General features: G+C 40.1%; 1 protein-coding gene across 1 annotated transcript in view; it reads right to left on the bottom strand.

Moving 5' to 3' along the window:
* Nucleotides 1-5,980: 5,980 nt before the first annotated feature.
* The window catches only part of CAPN6 (calpain 6), a 43,958-nt gene continuing 23,402 nt past the window's right edge, over nucleotides 5,981-26,536 (bottom strand). The window contains exons 4-13 of the mRNA XM_081042379.1: nucleotides 25,879-26,087; nucleotides 25,194-25,386; nucleotides 22,533-22,726; nucleotides 22,200-22,277; nucleotides 21,911-22,097; nucleotides 20,796-20,918; nucleotides 11,614-11,816; nucleotides 10,923-11,044; nucleotides 10,421-10,557; nucleotides 5,981-9,819 (exon numbers count right to left, since the gene is read on the bottom strand). Coding sequence (XP_080898505.1) covers nucleotides 9,637-9,819; nucleotides 10,421-10,557; nucleotides 10,923-11,044; nucleotides 11,614-11,816; nucleotides 20,796-20,918; nucleotides 21,911-22,097; nucleotides 22,200-22,277; nucleotides 22,533-22,726; nucleotides 25,194-25,386; nucleotides 25,879-26,087 — 1,629 coding nt within the window. The 3' untranslated portion in view covers nucleotides 5,981-9,636. The remainder of the gene's footprint in view (nucleotides 9,820-10,420; nucleotides 10,558-10,922; nucleotides 11,045-11,613; nucleotides 11,817-20,795; nucleotides 20,919-21,910; nucleotides 22,098-22,199; nucleotides 22,278-22,532; nucleotides 22,727-25,193; nucleotides 25,387-25,878; nucleotides 26,088-26,536) is intronic.

Raw genomic sequence — 26,536 nt, 5'->3', positions numbered from 1 at the left:
TCAGTTGTATTTTACATGTAAATGTACTTGATTTGTTTTCTTTGTTGTTGTTGTTGTTGTTGTACTCGGTAACTTTATTTGTGCTGAAACTGCCCTAACAGGGCCCAGCTTAAGAGGCACAAGATTCAAAATATCCAGTAGAAAACTCTGGACCAAACCAGAGTACTACCGGGTTTGACCTACAAGTCACACACCCAGAGGGAATTCTCTGAAGGCACAAGGGCCCATAGAGGCCAAACCTCATTTAAGTGGCCAACCCTCACCCAGCAGAACACCCTGCGGTGGGCAGAGCCAAGTTTCACAACTAGACGGCCTATGAGTTAAACCCACCTACTCACAGGCAAAAAGCAATTAAAGTTTTTCTTGAATAGGACAATATACTACACACATGAGCCACCTGTGGAGCACATGCAGAGGAGAAGACCGAAGTAGTCCAAGTCAAATATAAAGGACACGTACTACATAAAATAACCCAGCAAAAACTAAGAGCTCTAGGGGATCTTCCTAATACATCGAAGCAAACACAGAGAGTCAATCAGAATGGGGGGACAAAGAAACATGTCCCAAATAAAAGAACAGAAGAAACCTCCACAACTGGAACCAAATGAAGCAGAGGTAACCAACCTGTCAGAGACAGAGTTCAGAACACTGGTGATAAGAATGTTTAAGGAACTTAGAGAAGACATAAAGAAGGATATAGAAATCATAAAGAACAACCAGTTAGAACTAAAAAAGGATGTAGAAATCTTAATGAACAACCAGCTAGAACTAATGAACACAATTACCGAAATTAAGAACTCACTTGAAGGAGTGACCAGCAGGTTAGATGAAGCAGAGGATTGAATCAGCGACTTAGAAGACAACTTAGCAGACATCCCACAAACTGAACAACAGAAGGAAAAAAGAATAAAAAACAATGAAGATGGGTTAAGAGACCTCTGGGATAACATCAAGTGCAACAACATGTGCATCATAGGAATACCAGAAGGCAAAGAGAGAAAGCAAGGGATTGAGAACATATTTGAGGTAATAATAACTTCCCTAACCTGATCAAGGAAACCAACATACAAGCCCAGGAAGTGCAGAGAGTTCCAACCAAGATAAACACAAACAGGTACACACCAAGACACATTATAGTTAAAATGGCAAAGCTTAAAGACAAAGAGAGAATCTTAAAAGCAGCAAGAGAAAGGCAGAAGGTTACGTACAAGGGATCTCCCATAAGGCTATCAAATGACTTTTCTACAGAAAAATTGAAGGCCAGGAGGGAGTGGCAGGAGATACTCAAAGTGATGGAACACAAAGGCCTACAACCTAGATTGCTTTATCCAGCAAGGCTATCATTTAAAGTTGATGGAGAGATAAAGAGCTTCCCAGAAAAGAACAAACTGAAAGAATTTATTACAACCAAGCCAGCATTGCAAGAAATACTAAAAGGACTTCTGTAAATAGAAGAAAGATGAAAACAATTTACTATAAATTTAAAAATGGCAATAACTATGTACCTATCAATAATCACTTTAAATGTAAACGAAGTAAATGCTCCAATCAGGAGACATAGGGTGGCTGAGTGGATAAAGAAGCAAGACCCTTGTATATGCTGTATAAAAGAGACTCATTTCAGATCAAAAGACACACAGAGGCTAAAAGTGAAGGGTTCGAGTAACATATTTCATGTAAATGGAATAAAAAAAAAGCTGGAGTTGCAATTCTTATATCTGACAAAATAGACTTTAAAATGAAGAACATATTAAAAGACAAAGATGGGCCCTATATAATAATAAAGGGATCGATCCGACAAGAGGACATAACCCTAGTAAACATCTATGCACCTAACATAGGACCACCTAAATATATAAAACAGGTACTGATGGACATAAAGATAGAGATCAACAGCAACACTATCATAGTAGGGGACTTCAACACACCTCTGACAACAAGGGACAGGTCCTCCAGACAGAAAATCAATATGGAAACAACAGCCTTAAATGATACTTTGGAGCAGTTGGATTTAATTGATATTTTCAGAGCATTTCACCCCAATGCTGCAGAATACACGTTCTTCTCAAGTGCACATGGAACATTTTCCAAAATAGATCATATGTTAGGACACAAAACAAGCCCTCATAAATTTAAGAAAATTGAAATCATACCAATTTTCTTCTCTGACCACAGTGCTTTGAAATTAAAAATGAACTACAGGAAAAAAAAACCAGGACAACACACCAATTCATGGAGGCTGAATAACATGTTACTAAATAATGAATGGGTCAAGCAGCAGATCAAAGAAGAAATCAAAAGATATCTCGAGACAAATGAGAATGAGAACACGACGACCCAAAATGTATGGGATGCTGCGAAAGCAGTCCTAAGAGGGAAGTTCATAGCACTGCAGGCCTACCTAAAGAAACAACAAACAACACTAACTGACAGTTTATTTTCACACATAAGGGATCTGGGAAAAGAACAGCAAAACAAGCCCAAAGGGAGCACAAGGAAGGAGATAATAAGGATCAGAGCAGAAATAAATGAAATAGAAACCAGAAAAACAATACAAAAGATCAATGAATCCAAGAGTTGGTTCTTAGAGAAGATAAACAAAATTGACAAACCTTTAGCTAGACTCATTAAAAAAAGGAGAGAGAGGACCCAAATTAATAAAATCAGAAATGAAAGAGGAGAAGTGACAACCGACACCACAGAAATACAAAAAAATTTAAGAAATTACTATGAGCAACTATATGCCAAGAAATTTGACAATCTTGAAGAAATGGACAATTTTCTAGAGGCGCACAACCTTCCAAGGCTAACTCAAGAAAAAAAGAAAGCCTGAACAGTCTGATTACCACCAGGGAAATTGAATCAGTAATCAATAATCTCCCAACAAACAAAAGCCCTGGACCAGATGGCTTTACAGGTGAATTTTTCAAAACGTTCAAAAAAGAATTATCACCTATTCTCCTCAAGTTCTTCCAAAAAATCCAGAAGGAAGGAAGACTCCCAAACACTTTTTTACGAAGCCACTATCACCCTGATCCCAAAAGCAGACAAAGACAACACACACACACAAAAAAAAGAAACTACAGGCCGATATCTCTAATGAACATAGTTGCAAAAATTCTCAACAAAATATTAGAGAACAGAATTCAGCAATACATTAAAAAGATCATACACCATGATCAAGTGGGATTCATCCCTGGTATGCAGGGGTGGTTCAACATCCCCAAATCAATTAATGTGATACACCACATTAACAAAATGAAAAATAAAAATCACATGATCATATCAATAGATGCAGAAAAAGCATTTGATAAAATACAGCAACATTTTATAATAAAAACTCTTAAGAAAGTGGGAATAGAGGGATCATATCTTAACATAATAAAGGCCATATATGGCAAACCCACAGCTAACATCATACTCAATGGGGAAAAGCTAAAACCATTCCCCCTAAGATCAGGAACAAGACAAGGTTGCCCACTTTCTCCACTTCTATTCAACATAGTGCTGGAAGTTCTAGCCACAGCAATCAGACAAGAGAAAGAAATAAAAGGCATCCAAATTGGTAAGGAGGAAGTAAAATTATCACTATATGCAGATGATATGATACTATATATAGAGTACCCTAAAGAGTCCACCAAGAAACTATTAGAACTGATAGATGAATTTAGCAAAGTAGCAGGATATAAAATTAATATTCAGAAATCAGTTGCATTTGTATATACCTATGATAAAATATCAGAAGTAGAAATTAAAATAACAATCCCATTTACAATTGCTCCAAAGACTATAAAAATATCTGGGAATAAATCTAACCAAAGATGTAAAAGATCTGTACTCAGAAAATTATACGACACTGAATAAAGAAATGAAAGAAGACATAAATAGATGGAAACACATTCCATGTTCATGGATAGGAAGAATTAATATAGTTAAAATGTCCATACTGCCTACGGCAATATACATATTCAACGCAATTCCTATCAAACTACCAATGACGTTTTTAACAGAAATAGAACATATAATCCTGAAATTTATATGGGACCATAAAAGACCCCGGATAGCCTCAGCAATATTGAGAAATAAGAACAAAGTGGGAGGTATAACGATACCTGATTTCAAACTATACTACAAGGCTACAGTAATCAAAACAGCATGGTAGTGGCATAAAAACAGACACATAGATCAATGGAACAGAATAGAGAGTCCAGAAGTAAATCCATGCCTATATGCCCATCTAATCTACGACAATGGAAGCAAGAATGTACGATGGAGTAAAGACAGCCTGTTCAATAAGTGGTGTTGGGAAACCTGGACAGACACATGCAAGAAAATGAAGCTGGACCACCTCCTTACACCATATACAAAAATAAATTCAAAATGGCTTAAAGGCTTAAATGTAAGAACTGAAACCATAAAATATCTAGAAGAAAATATAGGAAGAAACTTCATGGACATTACCCGGAGTAAGATTTTCACTGATATATCCCCTCGCGCGAGGAAGTAAGAGAAAAAATAAACATGTGGGATTACATCAAACTAAAAAGTTTTTTCACAGCAAAGGAAACCATCAATAAAACAAAAAGGGATCCTACTGAATGGGAAAACATATTTGCCAATGATATATCTGATAAGGGATTAATATCACAAATCTATAAAAAACTTACTCAACTCAACTTAAAAAAACAAACAACCCAATTAAAAAATGGGCAGAGAAATCATAGGGTTCTCTGCTTTTTCTGTCTGACTTATTTCACTTAGCATTATATTCTCAAGACCATCCATGTTGTCACAAATGCTCCTATATCATCTTTCCTTAACGCCGAATAGTATTCCATTGTGTATATGTACGACAACTTCTTTATCCATTCATCTATGGAAGGACATTTTGGTTGTTTCACTAACAATTGTCACCCCAATAAATTTAATTAAAAAAAAATGGGCAGAGGACTTGAGGAGACATTTTTCTAAGAAGGACATACAGAAGGCAAGAAGACATATGAAGAAATGCTCAACCTCACTAACCATCAGAGAAATGCAAATAAAAACCACAATGAGATACCACCTCACTCCAGTCAAAATGGCTATCATCAATAAATCAACAAACAACAAATGCTGGCACGGATGTGGAGAAAAGGGAACGCTAGTGCACTGTTGATGGGATTGCAGATTAGAGCAGCCACTATGGAAAACAGTATGGAGGTATCTCAGGAATCTGAAAATGGAACTACCCTATGATCCAGTAATTCCACTCCTAGGCATCTACCCGGAGAAATCCAAAACTCCAATTCAAAAATCAGTATGCACTCCTATGTTTATTGCAGCACTTTACACAATAGCCAAGACATGGAAACAACCGAAATGCCCATCGGTAGATGACGGGATTAAGAAGCTGTGGTACATTTATACAATGGAGTATTACGCAGCCATAAAGAAAAAAGAAATCTTGGATCTAGATCCAATGGATGGATCTAGAGAACATTATGTTAAGTGAAATAAGTCAGAAAGAGAAAGACAAGTACCATATGATCTCACTTATATGGGGAATCTAAAGAAAAGAATATGTGAATGAACTAATCAGAAACAGTTTTGGGGACACGAAGAAAAAAACCGAGAGTTGTTAGATGGGCGGGGGTAGGGGCGGGTTGGAGATAAGGGGAAAGGTGAAGGGATTAGAAAGCAGCTGGTAACCACAAGATGGCCTCAGTTTTTTTTGAAAATTAATTTGGGGAACTTATTCAATAATGTTGTAAAGATTTTGTTGGGTATCCGATGGACATGCGTCCTATTTGGGAGACCACCTCCGGGATACTGTGGATGCCTGATCATGGCATTGTACACCAGAAGCTAAACATTAATGAATGCCAAGTATAATTTTATATATATAATGTGATGGCTCAGTGTGAGGTCGGAGGGATAGTGAATGGGGGTAGAGGGGTTCACAGTGTAAGGGAAAATAAAAATAAAATAACCCAGTTATGTATATTATTAAATTTCTTTATTGGTCAGCTGGTAACCAGCTGTTGAAAAAAAAGAATCTACAATTCATTAAAAATAAGCAGGAAATAAATTAACAGAATGTTAAGAATAATGGTATTTAGAAAAAAAAACTGAAAACAACAAAGGAACAAGAGAAACAAATGAAGAAACAAAAACTCATAGACACAGGGAATAGTTTAGTGGTTACCAGAGGATAAGGGTGGAGAGGTGGTAAATGAGGGTAAAAGGGATCAAATATATGGTGGTGGAAGGAGAACTGATTCTGGGTGGAGATCACACAACATGTAGATGATGTAATACAGAATTGTACACCTGAAACGTATGTAACTTTGCTAACAATTGTCACCACAATAAACTTTAATAAAAGAAAAACTGAGAAACAGAAATAGTCAATATAAAAGACTATTTTCTTTGTCTTAAAATCTTTAAAATATGTATGACCACTGAAAACAAAAAGTATAACATTGTCTGCAGGATTTTTTTAACATTTTAACATAATACCTGTGATAACTTTAGAAGATTGGTCAGGGAGGGTAAAATGGTTATGAGGCTTCATTTTTTTAAAATGTATTTATAGTAAAAATCAGTTGAGTTTTGAAAAATGCATACAGTCATGTAAGCAACATGACAATCAAAATACAGAGTAGTTTTAGAATACTAGACAAATCATTACTCCCTAAAATTTCCTCAGACCACCGTGTATTCCTTTCCTTTCACCCCTCCACACCTCCTCAGGCAAGCAATGATAAGATTTATGTCATTATAGAGCAGTACACATTTTTTAGATTTTATATGAATGGAATCAGGCAGGATGCATTTATTTATTTTTTTACTTCTTTCACTCAGCATAAGTATTTTGAGATTCATTTATGTTGTTTTTATCAAATAAATATTCGTATGTGTTAGTGCATTGGATTTCTTTTGAGAAGACCAGGTCTACCGACACGTTATATGCATGTGTGCATATGTATCTGCTTGCATACATAAGTTAGAGAGGTAAAGATTCTGAGAGAAACATTTGGCATATCTGTGCAGTTGTTGGTATAGTATTGTGGATACACAACTAATAACACAGATGTAGGGAAGATGCTATAACTTTCTGGGGATTGCATATTTTCATGGAAAAGGTTAAGGTTCAGGAATCAAATAGACATAATCATCTGACTAATAATCATGACATGATTACTGACTGGACATCCTTGAGAAAGTTATTTAGCTTCTCTGTTTCTTAATTTCCTTTTCTTTGAAAATCAGAGATAATGACAGCACTTCATATGGTTATGGGCATTAAATGAGATCACATATATAAATCATTGAGCATAGTGTCTGACATATAGCATACAATTAAAAAGTGTTAGTTCCTTTCTTTTCTATCTTTTTAGTTGGGAAAAAAATTCTCATCCTTAAAATGCAAAATAGTGGTAGCTTCTTTGAATTTAATTATAATATCATAGTGCCATCTGGTGACGATATAAGACTACTACATTACCTGAATTGGATATTGCATTTCTGACAAAGTTCTACCACGTCTCAATACCTGTATTTAAGATGTCATTTCTAATATGTTTTGGGCTAGTTTTGAAGGGACAGGGAACAAGGGATGTGCTTGAGGATTGTTCTCTTGAGCTTAGAGACCCATCCCCTGCCTGCATATCCTTTCCTGTCAGGAGGCAGGGCTCAAGGAAAAAAGAGAAGAGCTTCCCCCATAACCTACTCTAAAATGGGCAGATGGCAGACTGAGTGTGGAAACAAGTGAGTGAAGTCTTCACATTCATTCAGTTGTAATGGAGATGCTGGGAAGGAAGGTTTGGTATTTTTTCCTGTTGGGAGGTGTGCCTTTGAAAAATCTGGCCACTATAGCTTTGACCCAGAGGGATTTCAAATCATGTAACCCAAAATACCATCCAAATATTCTTAAATATGGAATAAAAGAAGGCCTTTCTCCATTCTCTCAACCACCCACCCCCACGACCTGGATGAAGGACTGTACCATCAGAATGCAGCTGGTACCTCTGCACCCATCAGACTTGTACCTGGGCTCAGGTTGCATGAGGTACCCCCACCCCACCTCTACCTCTACTGTCTCTGAAACAAGTCTCAACAGATGGCCACTCTTGTCATCTTTCCTGTGCCATCAAATCGAGTCAGAACTGGTCAATTTATTGAATGTGAATTTTATTGTGGTTTGGATTATGTAAGGTAGTGTAGTGAAGGCACTGCAGAAGTTACACAGCATGAAAAACATGATAGGAAATGAGCAAGCTGAAAAAAAAAAACCACCTACAAAATATTTTTAAATGAATGCGTGCTGTACTAGACTAGGTAGGTACTACGATATTTTCATCATTGCAGAAGCATTGAAATATTGTTGGATATGAGGGTTTGGGAGGGTTAGGAAAGGCTTCATGGAGGAGGTGGTATTTATGCTGGGCCTTGAAGGAGGGGTAGAATGTTGATAGATGAAATGGAAGGAAGAACATTTGAGAATGACTGACTCTAGAGAAAATTCTGTAGAGGTACTGAAAAACAAGAATGCAAACAAACAACCCCAGGGATTGAAGCTTCCTAACTGAGAGAAAAGCCTGGACTGGGACCAAAATTCCGAAGCTCTCAGATGGGGTCTTCACTACCAATGATATTAGGAGGCACAGGACAAGAGGCTTGTTTGTAAACCTAGCAGCAGGAGGTTTCACATTGCAGTCAGGGGCCCCAAACTGGTTGTACTATGCCTGGATGGATTTTCTTATACTTTCAGGGTTGGTGGTACTTAATTCATCCTTCCTCTTGCCCACTGACTGCATGAATGGTAGTTCATGTGCGCCCATGTGTACATGAGTGAGTGTAGGTGTGTGTGGATGGGTAGGGGACAGAGGCTTTGTCCCCCACTGCAGCTTCTTCCACTTTTCCCTCTTGTGGCACACAGCTGGCTTCCATTGAGCTGGAGCTCAGGCCTTTCCCACTGTCTAGGCCTCACTGAACTCCGGCTCTTGATTAAGCACCCAGGAAGCTTCCTCGACATGAAGGTAAAACCTACTGTGGGGGGGGGTGACATAGGTTAGGGAAGGACTACACTTTCCGGAGGTGATGGTGGTGATGGTGGAGGTGGTGGTGGTGCTGGTGGTGATGCTGGTGGTGATGGTAAGGGCTGGAGACTTATAAGCAGGCTCTGGCTGCTAGGTAAAACGCTGCTGAGAAATCCATAATGTTCAGTGAGGAGCTGGGATGTCAGGCTAGACCAGCTTGGCCTTGATCACCCCTCCTTATTCCTCAACATGCCCTCAACAAGATATATTGGGCACCTGAAAGCATCAAAGACATCTGTATGGTATCCAGGCTGTTGTTATTGTCCTGCTTGAATCTCACCCCCGGAAGCTCCAGAGATCTTTTCTTGTCAAACATTTGTATAATCTCCAGATAGGACTGTCACCTCCCCTGTCCAGCTGCTGGAGGTATATAGGTTATGTTGCTACTGATGCTACTTGGATCGGGAGGTATAGGGAACTTATCAGAAGAAAGGAAAAGTTAATTACTATTAATTTCATTCTTTCAAAAGATTATACATCTTAGATAAGACCTGGCATCTGACAGAAAATAAAAGGATGGAAAGCTCTGTCAGGACTTTCTGGAGCTGGAGATTTAAAGCTCAGTGAGATCATCGCTGGAAATAACCTTAAAGCTAATGTGGCCTTGCTTGACTTTGGCAGTTGGACCACCCTTCTTACGCAAGTACAGAGACTTAAGATCACGGCAGTCACTGGGGTCAGCATCCAGAGTAACCTGCCCCAAGAACTGATCACAGAATTTTCGGCTGTTCCAGACCTGGAGAGACAAGTCAAGAGAGTGAAGGTGAGCAACCTTCTATGAGGTTAGACTTTGTCCAGTGGCATCTAGAACCTAATATTGAGCTTGAAAGTTCTGTTTAAAAACCAAAAGATGATCTTTCATGATACCTCTCTGGCTGAGGGGAAGATAACTCAAACAGTGATTGAAAACCAGCAAGCAGAACTCAAGATCAACCTTGACCTATGAGATGGCTACTTCAAGGCAGCTGGTCAGAATCATTAGTCAGAAGAAAAACCAAACTATAGTGGTTTATCCTGACCTAGCAGGATCAGGGTCATCTGAACTGGCATATGCTTCTTCTCATGAGATTTTACAGTACGTGTGTTAACGTGTGTACCTATGAACATAAGAGCTTCTGACCACAAAAAAATAAGTGGAAAATAAGATATTTAGGATGGAGATTAATAAGGAAGTCAGTGTCTGTGCCTGGTGGAAGGTATCTTTGAGTATGAAACAAATATACAAAAAATAAGGATAACCCTTGCTCTCTATCCTAGACATATACAAGGCACTTGGGATAATCTAGTATCTGATGGTGAATATGAGCCATTATGGGGACCTGTATTGACATTCTTACCTGCACTATAATAGGAATGTCAGTGGTCCTTCTGTAGAAAATGGCCTGTGTGTCAAAAATGGCATGAACAGTATTCTTTTGGATAGGAGAACGGACTTCTTCCTTTCCACACTTGATGATCAAATATGGGTTCACATCTGGAACAAAGTGACATTTGTTTTTAACACAGTGATTACAGTTCTCTTTTCAGATAGTCAAGAAACTATCTTCCTAAGTCTATTCTGGGATTTTGAGCACAATACCAGATACCAGAATGAGCTAGGATTTTTGTTTGTGCTTCCCTTTTCTATACTTTATAAAGAATATAAAAATATAAAAAGAATATTATATAGACCTTGTCCAAAGAAGTTTACATCCCATTCTCTGCCACAATTGAGAGCCATCCTGACTTGTTTAGACTGAAAATACCATTGGAGAGAATTATTTATGACTACCTTTTCTAACCATACATGCAATAAATGAAACTGAATTTTGTTTTACCAGACACCACTGCATTTCTTACTTTCATTGGCATACTTCTTCTCCAGGCCTTCAGCGCTGTGAACAGTGATCTGTGTTACTACCTTTGGGTAGCCACGAGCCAGGTTCCAGCAGGACATCTTGGGCATGTCCAGAGTCAATTCTCTGGAACATCAAAAAGATGGCAAATTATTGATCATGAATGCCCTTTGCTGAGGACACAGGCTTGCCAAAGCAGACATTGTTGCTGAAAAGCATGAAATGCTGAGTGACCTAGCCCATTCCTCCTCAAACATAGCTTTGATTTTATGAGTGTGTTTTCCTTTCCCCTTGCTTTAAGGACCAGCACGTAAAGATCAAAGTAGGCAGGACGGGGGTGAAAAGGTAGCTTTAATGGCCCAGCATTCACAACATAACAGAGGAACAGTGAAGAGTGCCAGCTGTCTTAGAGAAGAGAGTCAGCCAGGGAACAGAGATAAAATATAAATGGAAAAGCTGAGGCTATAGGCCTGTTCCCCTTTAATGGCAGGTCAGAGCTTTGAAGTTTAGACCACCACTAGGTAATTTCTCATAACCCCACTTTGAGAAATATTGCTACCACCATCATTTCAGTTAAATCGTCTGTGCTTATGTTGTCCGTTTCAGTGTCTGAATAGGGAGAGAGGGCCAAGGTGGTTAGGATTGGAGGCAAAGCAGAGAAAGGGAGTTTGCTGGGATGGCCGAGAAAACTGAACCTGAGCTGGACAGGCACTTCAGAGAAGATTCTCAGGAGAAACTCGCTGGTGCGGCCATACTGAAACATGGTTGGGACAAGCACATAGTTGCCCTTCTTCAGGTACTTGCTCAAAAACACTGTGCGTGTATCAATATAGGTGGAAGTCCCAGCACGCTCCTGGATATAGAGGTGGTGAAGGCGGAATTTGCGGTTCATCTCCACCTGGAAATGAAATAGAATGAAATGCTCCATTCCACTCAGGTCATAGTTTTTATGTTGGAACATCCTAGATCATCTTCTTTACTTATCCCTGGACCCTTCTTAATTCTCCTAACAGCAAGTGATCCTAATTTTTTTTTCAACTCCATTTTTTTAAATTTATTTATTGGGGTGACAATTGTTAATGAAATTACATAATTTCAGGTGTACAATTCTGTAGTACATCATCTATAAATCCCATTGTGTGTTCACCACCCAGAGTCAGTTCTCCTTCCATCACCATATATTTGATCCCCCTTATTTTGTGTGTGTGGATTTAACAGTTTTTTTTTATTAGTTTCAGGTGCACAAGACAAAGTAATACTTACACGTTTATCATTTATATCCCTCACACTGTGTGAACACCCCTCCCCCATCCACTATCCCTCTGACATCGCACAGAGCCATTATATTACCACTGTCTCTATTCCTAATGCACTATTATAGTTGGCATTCATTATTGTTCAGCTTCAGGTGTACAGTGCAGTGATCAGGCATCTACATCATCCCTGAAGTGATCTCACAAATGGGACAAGTGTCCATCGGATAACCTACACAATCTTTACAACATTATTGATTATGTTCCCCAAATTAATTTTCAAAACCCCGTGGCCATCTTGTGGTTACTGACTGTCTTCTAATCCCCTCACGTCCCCCCTATTCCCACCCCCTCGCCCATCTAGCAACCCTCAGTTTTTCCTCTTTGTCTCCAAAACTATTTCTGATTAGTTCATTAACTTATTCTTTCTTTAGATTCTGCATATAAGTGAGAACATATGGTATATGTCTTTCTCTGTCTGACGTATTTCACTTAACATAATGTTCTCTAGGTCCATCCATGTCGTTGCAAATGGTAAGATTTCTTTCTTCTTTATGGCTGCGTAATACTCCATTATAAATGTACCACAGTTTCTTAATCCAGTCATCTACCAATGGGCATTTCGATTGTTTCGAAGTGTAAACACGGAAGTATACATTTCCGTGTATAGTGCTGCAATAAATATAGAAGTCTGTAAAGATTTTTGAATTAGAGTTTTGAATTTCTCCAGATAGATATCTAGGAGTGGAATTGCTGGATCATGAGGTAGTTCCATTTTCAGATTTTTGAGATACCTCCATACTGTTTTCCATAGTGGCTGCACCAATCTGCAATCCCACCAACAGTGCACTAGTGTTCCCTTTTCTCCACATCCACGCCAGCACTTGTTGTTTGTTGATTTATTGATGATAACCATTTTGACTGGGGTGAGGTGGCATCTCATTGTGGTTTTTATTTGCATTTCTCTGATGGTTAGTGAGGTTCAGCATTTCTTCATATGTCTGTTTGCCATCTGTATGTCCTTTTTAGAAAAATGCCTCTCCATGTCTTCCGCTCATTTTTATTAATTTTTTAATCAGCTTCAGGTGTAAAAGACAAGGTAATACTCAGACGTTCATCATTTATATCCCTCACACTGTGAACCCCCTCCCCCCATCCATTATCCCTCCGACCTCACACTGAGCCATCACATTATATATATAAAATTATAGTTGGCATTCATTAATGTTTAGCTTCTAGTGTACAATGCCATGATCAGGCATCCACAGTATCTCTGAGGGGGTCTCCCAAATAGGATGCATGTTCATCGGATACCCAACAAAATCGTTACAACATTATTGAATAAGTTCCCCAAATTAATTTTCAAACAACCCTGAAGCCATCTTGTGGTTACCAGCTGCTTCCTAATCCCTTCACCTTTCCCCTTATCCCCAACCTCCCCCCGCCCATCTAACAACTCTCGGTTTGTTCTTTGTGTCCTCAAAACTGTTTCTGATTAGTTCATTCACATATTTTTTTCTTTAGATTCCGCATATAAGTGAGATCATATAATACTTGTCTTTCTCTTTCTGACTTATCTCACTTAACATAATGTTCTCTAGATCCATCCATGTTGTTGCAAATGATAAGATTTCTTTCTTCTTTCTGGCTGCGTAATACTCCATTGTCTAAATGTACCACAGCTTCTTAATCCAGTCATCTACCGATGGGCATTTCCGTTGTTTCCATATCTTGGCCATTGTGTAAATTGCTGCAATTAACATAGGAGTGCATACTGATTTTTGAATTGGAGTTTTGGATTTCTCCGGGTAGATGCCTAGGAGTGGAATTACTGGATCATAGGGTAGTTCCATTTTCAGATTCCTGAGATACCTCCATACTGTTTTCCATAGTGGCTGCACTAATCTGCAATCCCACCAACAGTGCACTAGCGTTCCCTTTTCTCCACGTCCGTGCCAGCATTTGTTGTTTGTTGATTTATTGATGATAACCATTTTGACTGGAGTGAGGTGGTATCTCATTGTGGTTTTTATTTGCATTTCTCTGATGGTTAGTGAGGTTGAGCATTTCTTCATATGTCTTCTTGCCTTCTGTATGTCCTTTTTAGAAAAATGTCTCCTCAAGTCCTCTGCCCATTTTTTAATTGGGTTCTTTGTTTTTTTGGAGTTGAGTTGAGTAAGTTTTTTATAGATTTGTGATATTAATCCCTTATCAGATATATCATTGGCAAATATCTTTTACCATTCAGCAGGATCCCTTTTTGTTTTATTGATGGTTTCCTTTGCTGTGAAAAAACTTTTTAGAGTCCGGATCAAAATGGCGGCATGAGGTGAGCCTCAGTAAAGCTCTCCTGGAATTTACAACTAATCGGACAACAATAACTCCACAAAGGACGCCCTGCACAGCAGACAGGCAAGACAAAGAGGTCCACTACTGAATTCACCTCCAGGTGGGCGAATCGCGCGAACGGGGGAGGAGGGAAGGGAGAAGTGCGGGGACGGAGCCGCTCGGGCGCAGGACAAAGACCTAGATCAGTGCTCTGAGCTTGCTGCATCCCAGAACTCCCGCAGCTGCGGGAGAGGGAAGGACTCGGACTGCTAGGGCTCCGCTTACGGCCCACAGGGCTGAGGGGGCAGCATAGAACATGGCTGAACCCAACGTTCACGGCAGACCTCGGAGAAAAGACTGAGTGAAGAAGGCTGAAAACTGTGGTTTAAGTCCTCACTGCCAAGCGGAGAACGGAAGCTTTAGGCACTGAGACTAGCCGCCCCTCCCTACGCTCCCAGAGCTCGCCACGCCCACACCTGCCCGGTGCTAGAAGCGATAAAGTAGAAGTGTCAGATCACAAGGACAGGATCTTTGCTGTTCTGAGAACTGTGGACCGCAGAAACAGATTCGCAGACAAACTAGTCTGGGCAAAGGGGAGGGAGCTGTGGAAGCAGGAATGGCTGTGGTGGTGGTCCCTGCCATTGCTCTGGGCCAACTCTCACAACTCACCCCGCCCCTGGCCCCACCTATCTGAGCGGATCCCTGCAGGAGTAAACAGAACTGCTGAAACATACAGGCTCTGAATCGGGTGCAGAAAGAGCTTTGAAACTTCAAAAGCTCTCCGCACCCCCACAGGGACGTGGCGCCCTATGACCCAGGTGAACTGTTAACAGAGGAGAGGCCCGTCTCCCAGGGAATCCCCCCATTGTGTGAGAAGCTGGAAAAGTGCAGAGAAAATATAGCACTACTGTGTCAGAGAGACCTCTTCCTATCAACCTGTTGCAGAAGCCACTCCTGTAGATGTCTAGGAAGAGAAATAATAAATCAGTAATTGCCATGAATAACCAAGGCAACAAGACAGCTCAAAAAGAAAGTGAAAAGTCTCCAGAAAAGGAACTTAGTGATATGGAAATATGTGACTTAAATGATAGAGAATTCAAGATTGCAGTTCTGAAAAACCTCAAAGAGATGCAAGAAAACACAGAAAGGCAATTTAATGAACTCAGAAACGCAATCAAAGAACAACATGAGCATTTTACGAAAAAGATTGAAATTTCAAAGAAGAACCAAATGTAATTTCTGGAGATTAAGAAATCAATAGAAGAAATTAAGAATGAAATAACCAGCTTAGGTAGTAGAGTTGACCAGATGGAGGAAAGAATCAGTGACATCGAAGATAGAAACCTGGAAATTACACAGATGGAAGAACAAAGAGACTTGAGACTTAAAAGAAACAAAAGAACTCTACAAGAACTTCCTGACTCCATCAGAAAGAGCAATATAAGAATAATGGGCATACCAGAAGGAGAAGAAAGAGAGAAGGGAACAGAGAATATACTCAAAGAAATTGGTAATGAGAACTTCCCAAATTTGTGGACAGAACTGGATCCTCGAATCCAAGAAGCAAATAGAACCTAATTACCTCAATCCCAACAGGCCTTCTCCAAGACACATTGTATTCAAGCTGTCTAAAATTAACTCCAAAGAAAGAATCCTCAAGGCAGCCAGGGAAAAGAAGATGGTAACCTACAAAGGAAAGCCCATTAGATTATCATCCGAGTTTTCAGCACAAACTCTACAAGCCAGGAGGGAGTGGAACCAAATATTCAAACTATTGAAAGAGAGAAATCATGAGCCAAGAATAACATATCCAGCAAAGATATCCTTTAGATATGAAGGAGGAATAAAGACCTTTCCAGACATACAGAAGCTGAGGGAATTTTCTAATACAAGACCTGCACTACAAGAAATACTAAAGGAGGCTATTCGACCACCATCAACAGGGACAATTTGTGGCAACCGAAACATAAAAAGGGGGAGCGTAAAGGCCTGAACCGGAATATGGGAATGGAGAAAGTAAGCGTGCTGAAGAAAATGTGTTTGGGAGTCTTCCCACTTTCTGGGTTTTTGTAAGAACTTGAGGAGAATAGGTGATAATTCTTTTTTGAAAGATTTGTAAAATTCATTTGTAAAGCCATCTGGTCCGGAGCTTTTGTTTTTTGGGAGATTGTTGATTACTGATTCAATTTCCCTTCTGGTAATCAGTCCATTCAGGTTTTCTGTTTCTTCTTGAGTTAGCCATGGAAGGTTGTATGCCACTAGAAAATTGCCCATTTCTTCCATATTGTCAAATTTGTTGGCATATAATTGCTCATAGTAATTTCTTAATTTTTTGTATTTCTGCGGTGTCGGTTGTCACTTCTCCTCTTTCATTTCTGATTTTATTAATTTGGGTCCTCACTCTCTTTTTTTATTGTGTCTGGCTAAAGGTTTGTCAATTTTGTTCATCTTCTCTAAGAACCAACTCTTGGATTCATTGATCTTTTTTGTTGTTTTTCTGGTTTCTGTTTCATTTATTTCTGCTCTGATCTTTATTATCTCCTTCCTTCTGCTCCGTTTGGGTTTCTTTTGCTGTTCTTTTTCCAGATCCCTTAAGTGTGAAGATAAACTGTTGATTAGTGATGTTTCTTGCTTCTTTAGGTAGGCCTGCAATACTATGAATTTCTCTCTTAGGACTGCTTTCGCAGCATCCCATAGATTTTGGGTCGTCGTGTTTTCATTTTCGTTTGTCTCGAGATATCTTTTGATTTCTTCCTTGATCTCCTGCTTTACCCATTCGTTATTTAGTAACATGTTATTCAGCTTCCATGAATTGGTGTGTCTTCCAGTGTTTTTTTTTTTTTTCTGCAGTTCATTTTTAATTTCATAGCACTGTGGTCAGAGAAGACAATTGGTATGATTTCAATTTTCTTAAATTTATCAACACTTGTCTTGTGTGCACTTGAGAAGAACGTGTATTCTGCAGCATTGGGGTGAAATGCTCTGAAAATATCGATTAAATCCAAGTGGTCCAATGTATCAATTAAGGCTGTTGGTTCCATATTTATTTTCTGTCTGGAAGACCTGTCCCTTGCTTTCAGAGGTGTGAAGTCCCCTACTATGATAGTGTTACTATTGATCTCTGTCTTTATATAAGTCAATATCTGTTTTATATATTTAGGTGGTCCTATGTTGGGTGCATAGATGTTTACTAGGGTTATGTCCTCTTGTCGGATCGATCCCTTTATTATTATATAGTGCCCATCTTTGTCTTTAAATAATTTCTTTGTTTTAAAGTCTATTTTGTCACATATAAGTATTGCACCTCCAGCTTTTTTCTCATTTCCATTTGCACGAAATATCTTACTCCAACCCTTTACTTTCAGCCTTTGTGTGTCTTTTGATGTGAGGTGAGTCTCTTGTATACAGCATATACAAGTATCTTGCTTTCTTATCCACTCAGCCACCCTGTGTCTCTTGATTGGAGCATTTAATCCGTTTACATTTAAAGTGATTATTGATATGTACATAGTTATTGCCATTTTTACATTTGTAGTTAGATTGTCTTCATCTTTCTTCTATTTACAGAAGTCCTATTAGTATTTCTTGCAATGCTGGCTTGATGGTAATAAATACGTTTAGCTTACTCTTTTCTGTGGGAAGCTCTTTATCTCTCCATCAACTTTAAATGATAGCTTTGTTGGATACGTCAAACTAGGTTGTAGGTCTTTGTTTTCCATCACTTTGAGTATCTCCTGCCACTCCCTCCTGGCCTTCAATGTTTCTGTAGAAAAGTCATTTGATGGTCTTATGGGAGTTTCCTTGTATGTTACCCTCTGTCTTTCTCTTGCTGCTTTTAGGATTCTCTCATTGTCTTTGAGCTTTGCCATTTTAAATATAATGTGTCTTGGTGTGTACCTGTTTGGGTTTATCCTGGTTGAAACTCTCTTCACTTCCTGGGCTTGTATGTTGGTTTCCTTCATCAGTTTAGGGAAGTTTTTGGACATTATTACCTCAAATATGTTCTCAATCCCTTGCTTCCTCTCTTCACCTTCTGGTATTCCTATGATGCGCATGTTGTTGTGCTTGGTGTTATCCCAGAAGTCTCTTAAACCATCTTTATTGTTTTTTATTCTTTTTTCTTTCTGTTGTTCAGTTTGAGTGATCTCTGCTAACTTGTCTACTAAATCGTTGATTCGATCCTCTGCTTCATCTAACCTGCTGTTAATTCCTGTAAGTGAGTTCTTTGTTTTGGTAATTGTGGTCTTTAGTTCTAACTGGTTGTTTGTTATGATTTCCACAACCTTCTTTATGTCGTCTCTAAGCTCCTTAAACATTCTTATCATTAGTGTTCTGAACTCTGTCTCTGATAGGTTGGTTACCTCTATTTCATTTGGTTCCACTTCTGGAGGTTTCTTCTGTTCTTTTATTTGGGACATGTTTCTTTGGTTCCCCATTCTGGCTGACTCTCTGTGTTTGCTTTGATGTATTAGGTAGATCCCCTAGAGTTCTTATTTCTTGCTTCGTTATCTTATGTAGTATGTGTCCTTTATATTTGACTTGCACTACTTTGTTCTTCTCCTCTGCATGTGCTCCAAAGGTGACTCTTGTGTTGTATATATTGTCCTGTTAAAGAAGACCTTTAATTGCTTTTCGCTTGTGAGTCGGTGGGGTTAACTCCTAGTCTGACTAGTTGTGAGACTTGGCTCTGCCCACTGCAGGGTGTTCTGCTGCATGAGGGTTGACCGCTTAAATGTGGTTTGGCCTCTATGGACTCTTTTGCCTGTAGAGAATTCCCTCTGGGTATGTGACTTGTAGGTCAAACCTGGTAGTACTCTGGTTTGGTCTGGAGTTGGCTTCTGGATATGTTGAATTTTGTGCCTCTCAAGCTGGGCACTGGTATGGCAATTTCAGAAGAAAGCAAATCACCAAGCACAACAACAACGACAACAAAGAAAAATCAAATACGTTCCCATGTAAAAACAACCGACAACCCACACTCAACAAAAGCAAAGATATCAAAGATATAAAGACAAATCAAAACAAAACAAAGCAAAACAAAAAGCACCAGTCTTGGCTTAAGCCCACCAAGTAATCTCCAGGTTGTCCTCTGCTGTACCAAAGAGTCCCCTGTGTATTGTGCAGGCAGAGTCAGTCACCTGGTGCCCAGAGTGACTTTGGGACTGCAGATTTAGATGCGTGGGGCCGAGGCGTCTGGATGGTAGTTTTTACAAAGTCAGTGCAGTTTCTGCGCTTGGGTGCACATATGCACACTGAGAGTAGCACCATCAGCCTGTGTCCAGTTCTCCTGAGTCTTAGGGCACTTCTTCCGTGTGTGTGTGTGTGTGTGTGTGTGTGTGTGTGTGTGTGGTGGGCGTGAGATTTCTGAGCTGCTGAAATCCGGGAGCTGCGTCTGCAGCTTACTGCTGATCCCTGGGAGTGTCTCCACAGATGTAATTTCCCCGCCCTAGGCAGGCCAGAAAGTGTGGGGTCAGGATGGAGGGGTCTTCTGTCTCCCAGCCCAGCCTTGTCACACTGTTCCTGCAGGCCAGAAAAGGTGGTGGCTGGGGGTGGAGGAGTCTCTTTTCTCCAAGCCCAGCAAAAATCACACTGTTCCCAGACTCTTTCCTGGGTCAGAGCTGCCTGCCAGTCTTCCCAGAGTCTGAACACTAAAGTTCCTCTGTAATCTGACACTACTCCTCAGTTCAGGGGCCAGTTTACATCTCTGGACGTGCAGGGGTAGAATTGGAAAAGCGGCGGGGAGGGGCCCAGGTATGGAGTTGTGTCCTTTGTCCGACTTAGGGCCCAACTAGCTGCTCCCTCTGCATGAGAGATCAGCTGTGGGACGCAGGTAAAGAGCCCACCTCCTGGCTCTTGTGTTCTCTGTTCCTTCCTGGGATCCCCTGCGTCTCTCCAGCTGCAGATGCCAGCCGCATTTCCACAGCCACAGATGTGGGCCGCGTCTCCACAGCCGAAGGTGCAGGCCGCGTCCCCACAGCCACAGGTTGGAACACGTTTCCACCAGCGCAATGCGGTCAGCGTCCCCACAGCCGCAGATGTGTGCCGCGTCTTTACTCCATTTCCTTCCCTCTTCCTCGGCTCGCACAATTTGCGAACCTTCAAGTAATCCTTGCACGAGTCTCTTAGCTGTTATGCGTGATGAGTAGAGAGTCCTTTGATTGGTTGTATGTCCCGTTTGTGATAAGATCAGGAGAACTCAAAAAGTGCGCCCCGCTTCCGCCATTCCTCTGACGTCACCCCGAGATCCTAATTTACTTCATGCCATCATTCTCTCAGCTCCAAATACCTATTCTTACCTTGAAGAGCTCAAAGCCAATGATGTAATTATCAGGTCTTCCCATGCGACGGTAAGTACGTAGGTCCTTCTGTTGCAGTGACATGATGACCTTGTGTCCATCCTCAGGCACGGTGAAGATGTACTAAGGGAAAGAGGCCACTAGGGAGCTTAGTTAGCATTTCCATTTCAGATAAGCCATCTCAAATTTTAGGAAAGAAAACTCAACATTGGAAAGCAGAGACGTGGGCTATTTTCTGGGCTATGACACTGGTCATACAATGAGGCCTTGAATAATTCATTGATTTAGTAAGTGTAGCTCATAATACTTGATTTTCCCTATAGCATTCAGCATGTACTGAAAGAGATAACTTCATGCCTAGGCCTTTGATGACAAAGAGGGTATGCTTTGTTTTAATAAAGCATGGATCTTGAGTGTTTTTATTATTGTCCTTTTACTTTTAAAAGCTGTACAAAGAAAAATTCCAGAACATATAAAGACAGTACGTATTCTTATTTAACTTAACCTGACACTGCATCGTCCCCCTAGGCTAACCACCTATTGCCAGCCCAGATATGTTGCTTGTAGAGGGGCTGGATCCACTTCCTTGGAGAATTGATGTTTTGCTACCACCATTTTACAGTAGCAAGTCAAATCCTGGGAAATAATAACCTGGTTCTAGATGAGAAAATGGAGGTATAATGATGGGGTTCAAAAGAGTCACCTGCATGAGGAAGAGGACACATATAGTAAATGTGCCCTCAAGATAACAGTTGGGCAGAAAAGAAATGAAAGATAATTGAGAAAGCGTCTGGCAGAAGATCCTTTCTCTCCAATATGGGACCATCACAAGGAAGTGGGGGTTGTCAAAGAGCCATATTAAGCAATATGGCCAGGAGAGAGGCAGGTAAGAGGAGATGGCTCAGACATGATAATGTTGCTAAGATATGTCTCTGCAAAGAGACACAATCTGACATGCTTTGCAAGCATCTGAGCCAATTGCAAGGTATCTTGGTTGATGAATGTTACACAATAGCTGCAAATGGAAGAACTGATGTCAAACAAATACTCCAAGGTGAGCCTGGATTCCTATTTCCTTGACAACTTGGAGGGAAATAAAAAGAAATTACTCAAACCTGAGGATTCTGCAGGAAGGTGTCCCGGTTGTTATAGCAGCCACCTGAACGGTTCATCAGGGGATCATCATCCAAAGTCCAGAATCCCACTACCGACTCCAGCTCCTTTTGGCCAAAAATGGGGTTGTTCACATTGCGGCAGACATTTAGTTCATGAAACTTGCAGCAAAAGTCCTCTAGGCTCATCCTAAATGGAAGGAGTACAAGAAAGAAATGAAGATATACTCGATTCCTACCCCTGTGGTTCCATGTAAAAGCCACAATTCCCTTAACGCAGAAAACTTCTCACCAAAACTCTCCATCATCAGACATAACAAGCCCCAGGTTCTTGCGATCTGCTGCAGTCAGTTGCTGCCATTCTTCAGAACTAAAAGCAAATGAACAAAGGGATAAGTCATTATGTATGCCATTGACTTCCTACAGGAAGCAGTATGCCAAAGAAACAGAATGCATGAGGACTGGGCCTGCTTTATCTCACCTCCAGCTGGGTCCAAGACCCCATACTTAAGAAGAGTCCACATATGTCACTGAGCATCAACAGCCCACTACCAGTCTAAAGGAATGGGTTTGGGAGAACAATAGGGCTTTGGGGATGTAGTAGCCAAAGTGGAATGGCACTCACATTTCACTCCAGGGGCCACCCCATTCCTGTCTTCCCAAGGGGTTCCTCAGGCGAACCATATACAGCTTCTCAGTACTGAAGACTTCCACAAGTCTCTCTCTAAGACGGATCTTGCGAATATCAGTCATGGTGTAGGTGTGGCCTTTCAGTAGACCACAATCAGTTTCAACTTCTTGTTCCTCTTGATTGGGAGACTGACAGCAAAGGAAGATACATAAGAGCACAAGAATTGGGAGACCCAAGGCCTGGCTCCTCATCTTCCTTTATTGGTATACCCAGTATGGTCAAAGCTAGTTCTCCCTATGCAGATAAAAATTTGATCCTGACACCTAACTTGACACAGAGCAAGTGAAGGAAAGGAGATGAAGAATTTAATATAACAAATCATCTAACCAATTCAGATTCAAATGACCCACAGTACTACATTGATATGAACAGCATTAAAATTTGTATGGCTGGTTTACTTCTTGAGCAACAAAGCTATAACTTCAACATCCAGGAACAGAAAGGCATGAGAGATAATTTAGAAGAGGCTATTATACCAGCTCAGATGCTATATTGGCCCCCAGTGAAATGACTGGAATAAACGGATAAAACAAAAAGGGATCCTACTGAATGGAAAAAAAAAATATTTGCCAATGATATATCTGATAAGGGGTTAATGTCACAAATTCACAAAAAAACTCACTCAACTCAACTCCAAAAAAACAAACAACCCAATTAAAAAATGGGCAGAGAACATGGAGAGACATTTTTCTAAAAAGGACATACAGATGGCAAACAGACATATGAAGAAATGCTCAACCTCACTAACCATCAGAGAAATGCAAATAAAAACCACAATGAGATGCCACCTCACCCCAGTCAAAATGGCTATCATCAATAAATCAACAAACAACAAGTGCTGGCGCGGATGTGGAGAAAAGGGAACGCTTATGTACTGTTGGTGGGATTGCAGATTGGTGCAGACACTATGGAAAACAGTATGGAGGTATCTCAAAAATCTGAAAATGGAACTACCTTATGATCCAGCAATTCCACTCCTAGGCATCTTCCCAGAGAAATCCAAAACTCCAATTCAAAAATCTGTATGCACTCCTATGTTTATTGCAGCACTTTACACAATAGTCAAGATATGGAAACAACCAAAATGCCCATCGGTAGAAGACTGGATTAAGAAGCTGTGGTACATTTATACAATGGAGTATTACGCAGCCATAAAGAAGAAAGAAATCTTATCATTTGCAGCAACATGGATGGATCTAGAGAACATTTTGTTAAGCGAAATAAGTCTGAAAGAGAAAGACAAGTACCATATGATCTCACTTATATGTGGAATCTAAAGAAAAGAATATGTGAATGAACTAATCAGAAACAGTTTTGGGGACACAAAGAAAAAACCGAGAGTTGTTAGATGGGTGTGGGGGGGGCGTTGGGGATAAGGGGAAAGGTGAAGGGATTTGGAAGCAGCTGGTAACCACAAGATGGCCTCAGGGTTTTTTGAAAATTAATTTGGGGAAGGTATTCAATAATGTTGTAAAGATTTTGTTGGGTATCCGATGGACATGCGTCCTATTTGGGAGACCACCTCAGGGATACTGTGGATGCCTGATCATGGCATTGTACACCAGAAGCTAAACATTAATGAATGCCAACTATAATTTTATATATATAATGTGATGGCTCAGGGTCAGGTCAGAGGGATAGTGGATGGGGGGAGGGGGGTTCACAGTGTGAGGGATATAAATGATGAACATCTAAGTATTACTTTGTCTTGTACACCTGAAACTAATAAAAAAAAAAGGAAAAAGAAACTATGGTACATTTATACAATGGAGTATTATGCAGCCATAAATAAGAAAGAAATCTTACCATGTGCAACAACGTGGATGGACCTAGAGAACATTATGTTAAGTGAAATAAGTCAGACAGAAAAAGACAAATACCACATGATCTCACTTATATGCGGAATCTAAAGGAAAGAATAAGTAAATGAACTAATCAGAAACAGTTTTAGAGACATAGAGTAAAAATGAGGGTTGATAGACAGGAGGGGAGGTGGGGATAAGTGGGAAGGTGAGGGTATTAGAAAACAGTCAGTAACCACAAGATAGTCACAGTGTTTTGAAAATCAATTTGGGGAATGTAATCAATAATGTTGTAATGATTTTGTAGGTTATCCGATGGACACTTGTCCCGTTTGGGAGACCACCTGAAGGAGGATGACCTGAAGCTGAAGCTGAACAATAATGAATGCCAACTATAATTTTATATATATGTATATGTATGTATGTATATACTTACAAGAAGCGGAGTACAACATTAGCATTAGAGACAGTGGAAATGTAATGGCTCTGTGCGATGTCAGAGTGATAGTGGATGGGGGGAGGGGGGTTCACACAGTGTGAGGGATATAAATGATAAATATCTAAGTATTACTTTGTCTTGTGCAGCTTAAACTAATAAAAAGAAATTTTAAAAATCTTTAAAAAGTCAAAGCTCTACAGCCTCTGTGCTAGGGCTCAATGTGTATTGTTAGCTTTCTGAGTCTCATGATGGCTTTTTGTGATTCTCCAGAATAAGGGTGATATTCCCTACTAAATTTTGTATTTTCCTGTGCCAGAAGTGAGCATACAATGGTTGTTTTGGGTGAATACCAACCTCAATGGAGCAACAGACCAGACCTCCTTTGGTAAATGTTTTGTACAGTTCTCTGAACAGCTTGTACTTCTCCTCAACAAGCTCAGTGTATCTTCCCTTCTGCATGTCAACAGTTTCAGCCAATGTGCCAGTAAAGTCCACTATGATATCAGTGGTGGTCAAACCATCAAGGGCTTCATAACAGCCAAGCAGTCTGGGGACAAATATGCAGGGTTGTCTTTGTAAATTATTTTTGCAGGTCAAAGACATCTTGTTCCCAAGAATTAGAACAATCCCTTCCCAGCCAGATTATATAATCTGGCTTTTCTCTAAGTATGAAATGACAGATATTTTGAGGTTATAGTCAGAGATTTCTAAGCTTAGGCTATGTTTGTTAAGTACAGTCCACATAGAAACTTCTTTCTACAAGTAAATATTAGACAAGGAGAAAATTTGAGGCCATATGCCATTATTTACAGATTAGCAGCAGGAAGGGGCTCCTAGGAGCAGGTAGGAGGTTAACAGAAACCAGAACAGCTGATTTCTCTCATTTTAGGAATTCTGAGAACCAGTCCCAGGACCAAAGAAATGCCTTGGATTTGACTGAGATTGTACCCAATTGAAACTCCAGGGCTGGGCTGGGAGAGAATGCCAAGGAAATAGGTGGCCTTCCTTTTCTCATGTACTACTCAACTCCCCTCCTTACTTTGCATAAGCTTTTTCCAACAGAGCATTCCAAAATTCATTCATGGAGGTGGAGAAGGAGAAAACCAGATCTCCATTGATGGTGGGCAGCATGTCATCAATCACCACCTCGGTCCATTCTCCAAAATGCCAGAAACGGAAGCGAAATATCCCAGCATACTTATCTAGTTTTTGAGGATCCCATTCCTGTTCCTTATGGTTGGGAATTGTCTGGAAATATAAGAACATTCATTCAACTAGACCATATCCAAATATTATGGTTAGAGTTGACTTCTGGCAAATCCATAACCCACTAAATACATCTGGTTTAGATCTAGGTTCAGAAGTCCTAGGTAGGGCATCCCCCCCCCCACAACTGTTGCTTTCCCAGTTCAGTTTTGCTGAGGATAGTATTACCATGTCTGTCCTGAATACACACAAGGTGACTGGGAGCAGTCAGTTAGAGATTAAATTATTGCCCACATATAATCTATAAACTCAGTCATGAGAAACGGTCTATACATATTCATGGTTGCATGTTTAACCACATAAACTAAAAACCAAAATCAATAAAAATACAAGGCCCCCTGTGATTTCAGTTTTTAAAAGCCCATCTTAGATATTTCATGTAAATTCTATGGAATACAGATTTTATTCACAATTTGAGTAAAATTACATTT

Source organism: Rhinolophus hipposideros (assembly GCF_964194185.1).
Source record: "Rhinolophus hipposideros genome assembly, chromosome: X".
Taxonomy (NCBI): domain Eukaryota; kingdom Metazoa; phylum Chordata; class Mammalia; order Chiroptera; family Rhinolophidae; genus Rhinolophus; species Rhinolophus hipposideros.
This window is presented reverse-complemented; position numbering and strand designations above follow the sequence as displayed.